The sequence below is a fragment of the Hipposideros armiger genome, unplaced genomic scaffold (genome assembly GCF_001890085.2).
Source record: "Hipposideros armiger isolate ML-2016 unplaced genomic scaffold, ASM189008v1 scaffold_983, whole genome shotgun sequence".
NCBI lineage: Eukaryota > Metazoa > Chordata > Mammalia > Chiroptera > Hipposideridae > Hipposideros > Hipposideros armiger.
In genome coordinates this window covers 52240-56241 of record NW_017732333.1, presented here as the reverse complement: position 1 = coordinate 56241, position 4002 = coordinate 52240, and the positions used below count along the sequence as shown (strand labels likewise).

At 65.6% G+C, this 4002-nt stretch overlaps 1 protein-coding gene across 1 annotated transcript in view; it reads left to right on the top strand.

The window, feature by feature from the left end:
- Positions 1 to 713: 713 nt before the first annotated feature.
- MUC2 (mucin 2, oligomeric mucus/gel-forming) overlaps positions 714 to 4002 on the top strand; it is a 32671-nt gene continuing 29382 nt past the window's right edge. The window contains exons 1-7 of the mRNA XM_019631068.1: positions 714 to 789; positions 1307 to 1577; positions 2561 to 2738; positions 3099 to 3189; positions 3278 to 3387; positions 3490 to 3700; positions 3966 to 4000. Of these exons, the coding sequence (XP_019486613.1) occupies positions 714 to 789; positions 1307 to 1577; positions 2561 to 2738; positions 3099 to 3189; positions 3278 to 3387; positions 3490 to 3700; positions 3966 to 4000 (972 nt within the window). The remainder of the gene's footprint in view (positions 790 to 1306; positions 1578 to 2560; positions 2739 to 3098; positions 3190 to 3277; positions 3388 to 3489; positions 3701 to 3965; positions 4001 to 4002) is intronic.

Sequence of the window (4002 nt, the reverse complement as noted above, 5' to 3'; positions counted from 1 at the left end):
CAGCCCCACCCCCCTCGGGGACGGCCCCTCCTGGCCAGGTCCCTTGTGCCCAGCAGACATGATGTCCTGAAGTGTGCCCTTGCCGGGCTCCCTAGTTCCAATTACATGTAACTCCAGGGACGGGCTCAGCGTGGGAGAAGGAGGGGATTAGAGGTTGGGCAGGTGCGGACCCAAGAGAGCTCCATGAGCCCCCGCTGACTGGGGGGAGACAGCACCCCATCTGTGGGCAGCACCCCGTGCTCCCTGCCTTGGTGGGCTGGCTGCAGGGCGGGCAGGGCGGAGCTCGGGCCCTGGGGGGCAGGCGGGGACCCGAACAGCACGCACTGCCCAGCCCGGCCAGGGCAGGGTCTGGGGGGCCCTTGGGAACCCTCATTTGACCCACTGAGCTCCGCCAGGGTGCTGGACGGTAGGGTGGGGCCCGTAGGGAGCCTGCAGGGCATGTGTTGGAATGGGGTAATTGGGGCTGCGTCCTAAGGAGGGTGAGCTTTACGCACGGAGATGAGTAAATAAAGCGATAACCTTAGATAACCTGAATCAATATTTCCCCACGGTGGCCCACGGGAGCCCCCACAGCTGTTCTCTTGATAATCTGGCCAACGCCCCACCCACCCCTCGCCCTCCCCGGCCCTCCCGCCCGCGGACGGTCCTGTGGGGCCATATAAGGCCCGTGCCTCTGCCCTGGTTGCTCTCCCGCACCGCCCTGCCGAGCCACCATGGGGCTGCCACTGGCCTGCTTAGTGGCCCTCTGCTTGACCCTGACCTCGGCCAGGGGTGCGGAGCTGCAGAGAGGTGAGAGGGGTGGCGGGCAGTGTGCCCAGGAGGGGCGGGCGGCTGGTCCTCCTCCGCCCAGCCTTTGGGGTATCCTGCAGCCCCCACCCCTGCCAACTGTGGAGGGAAGGAGAGAAGGGACAGGTGCTCTTGGGTTCCCACCATCCCTTTAAAGGTGGTCACCTGGCCAGAGTGTGTGTCCAGGGGCCACACCAGACGGAAACACCAAGTTGGGCCATGGCCCATGAACATGGGAGGCTGGGTTGGCCAGGAGGAGCTGGCCAGGGCCACAGTTCCAGGTATCAGGGGTCCTTGGAGGGTCCAGGCCAAGATGGCCCCCTCTGCACAAGGGGTCACTTCAGCCTGGTGACAAGGTCCAGCAGAGGCCCATCCTGCTGGACGACCCTCCCTGGGCCCTGTGCAGGGACCCCAGGGCTCTAAGCCGCTGCCAGGTGCCCGTGGAGGGTCCTCAAAGGGCGGCTGCCGGCCGGTGCTGGGGGTCGCCTGGGCTGCTCACCCGTGTTCCCACCACCCCCAGAGGGCAGAACCCGAAACCACGGCCACAATGTCTGCAGCACCTGGGGCGACTTCCACTACAAGACCTTCGACGGGGATGTCTTCCGTTTCCCCGGCCTCTGCGACTACAACCTGGCCTCAGACTGCCACAGCTCCTACAAGGAGTTCGCCGTGCACATGAGGCGCAGCCCGGGCCGCGGAGGGGCCCACCCCCAGGTCCAGTACATCCTGCTGACCATCAAGGACGACACCATCTACCTCACCCACCAGCTGGTGGTGGTGAACGGGGCCATGTAAGCGGGGTCAGGCGGCCTCCCCTCCCTTGTCCTAGAAGTGGGGGCCAGCAGTCCCTGTGAGTCCCCATAAGCCCCCGTTCTAAGACACGGCTAAGAAAGAGAGTGCTGGCTTTGAGTTCAGGTCATTGACTAATTCAGCAAACACAGATAAGCCCCCACCAGGAGGGCCAGGGACTTGGGGGTGTCAGGGGCTTTATTTATCCTGCGAGTCTGCCACAGCCCCTCTGCCTGGGCCCCCAAGGCTCTGGGTGGTGGTGGGACAGCAGATGTCCTGGCCCAGGGTGGCCTGGCAGCCGCCTGGTAAGGAGGCTCTGTGCCCGCTGGTCATGGCGAGGGTTACAGAAGCCAGGGAGGGGCCTGTGGGAGCCCCCTCCCCACTGCCCAGCCATTGTACCCGCATTGCCTGAGGAACAATGAGGCTCTAAACGCATTCCTGCCCGCGGGTTCCCCAGCTGCAGGGTCTGGCTGCAGCCCAGGCAGCTGGCTGGCTCAGGCCGGGCTGGGTACAGGGCCCCCAGAGGCAGAGTTCGGGGTTGAACACAGTGCTGACGGGCTGGGCAGGGGCTGGGTGGAGCCTTCCCTCCGTCCTCCTGGGGCCCCTGAGAAGCCCTGCCGGGGACAGAGGAGGGGGTGCTGAGAGGGGATGGGCAGGCCAGCCCAGGTGGACAGGGGCTCTCCGGCCACTGCAGCCTCTGATGGCCCAGCTGCTTGTGGCCCCAGGGCTGGCTGTGGACTCTGCACACACAGCCACAGTCCCCTCTGGGCAGCAGGACTGGGGAGGACCAGGAGCAGTGGGTGGCTGTGTGTGTGTGTGTGGGTGGGTGTGTGTGTGGCTGTCTGTGTGTGGCTGTGTGTGTGTGTGGGTGACTGTGTGTGGCTGTGTGTGAGTGGCTGTGTGTGTGGCTGGCAGTGTGGGTGGCTGTGTGTGTGTGGGTGACTGTGTGTGGCTGTGTTTGGGTGGCTGTGTTTGTGGCTGGCAGTGTGGGTGGCTGTGTGTGTGTGTGGCTGTGTGGCTGGCGTGTGACTCTGTCTCGTGTCCCCAGGGTCAGCACCCCACACTACAGCTCTGGGCTGCTCATCGAGAAGAATGATGCTTACACGAAGGTCTTCTCCCGTGCTGGCCTCACCCTCATGTGGAACCGCGAGGACTCGCTCATGGTGGGTGCCAGGACCCCGGGGGAACACAAGGCCCAGAGGGGCTGGAAGCACCCTGAGGCCTCCGTCTGGGCTGGTGAAGGCTGGCGAGTTAGTGGTCGGCAGAGGCGGGACCACACAACCCACCCAAGGCGGGGACCCTCAGTGCCGGGGTGGTGGGCTAGCCCTCCCCCTCTCCCACACGCTTCCTGGTCCTCAGCGACGCCAGGGCACCCCCTGGCTGACCCCAGCCTTCCAGCTGAAGACGACACCCATTCAAACAAGGTTCCGAGGCGGCCTGGCCATGGGGGACGTACTCCAGCTGCCCCCGCCTGTGGCCCTGCTGGCCCAGGGCCACTCACCTGCCTCCTCTTGCCCTGACAGCTGGAGCTGGACAGCAAATTCCGGAACCACACGTGCGGCCTCTGTGGTGACTACAACGGCCTGCAGACCTACTCTGAGTTCCTCTCTGACGGTGAGTTCTCCGGGGCTGTGGCAGGCAGGGCTGTGTTCAGGCTCCCGGCACCACCCTCCCAACCCTGACGGGCTATATGCCCTCTCAGGTGTGCTGTTCAGTGCCATCGAGTTTGGGAACATGCAGAAGATCAGCAAGCCTGAGGAGGTGTGCGAGGACCCCGAGGACGGGCCGGCCCCCAAGTCCTGCTCTGAGCATGTGAGTCACTGGCCGGACCGGCCCAGGCAGGAGCTGTTCCCGGGGTGGGGGCCCCATGCTTCCCCGGAGAACCCCCCGCCCACCACTCTGTGTGCCCACCAGCGCGCCGAGTGTGAGAAGCTGCTGACGGCCACGGCCTTCGACGAGTGCCTGGGCCTGGTGCCGCTGGAGCCGTACGTGCAAGCCTGCATGCAGGACCGCTGCCAATGCCCGCCGGGCGCCTCCTGCGTGTGCAGCACCGTCTCCGAGTTCTCCCGCCAGTGCTCCCACGCTGGCGGGCGGCCAGGGAACTGGAGGACCGCCACGCTCTGCCGTGAGTGCCGACCGGGCGGGGTTGGTAGGAAGGGACCCACTGGTCACTCAGGGGTGATCCGTGGGAGCGCAGCGTCTTTTGCTGGCCCAGGTGGAGGGCGGCCTGGTGTCCTGGTCAGGAGCCACACGGCTGACGACACGAGCTGCCTCAGCTTTGGGTGCGAGGCAGACACAAAGCAAAGCGAGCCCAGAGCCCTTGGCGGGGCAGCTGCTCCGCCCTGCCCGCTGCGTTCCACCGGCTCAGGGGCCTGCCTTTGCCATTTCAGCCAAAAGCTGCCCCAAGAACATGGTCTACCTGGAGAG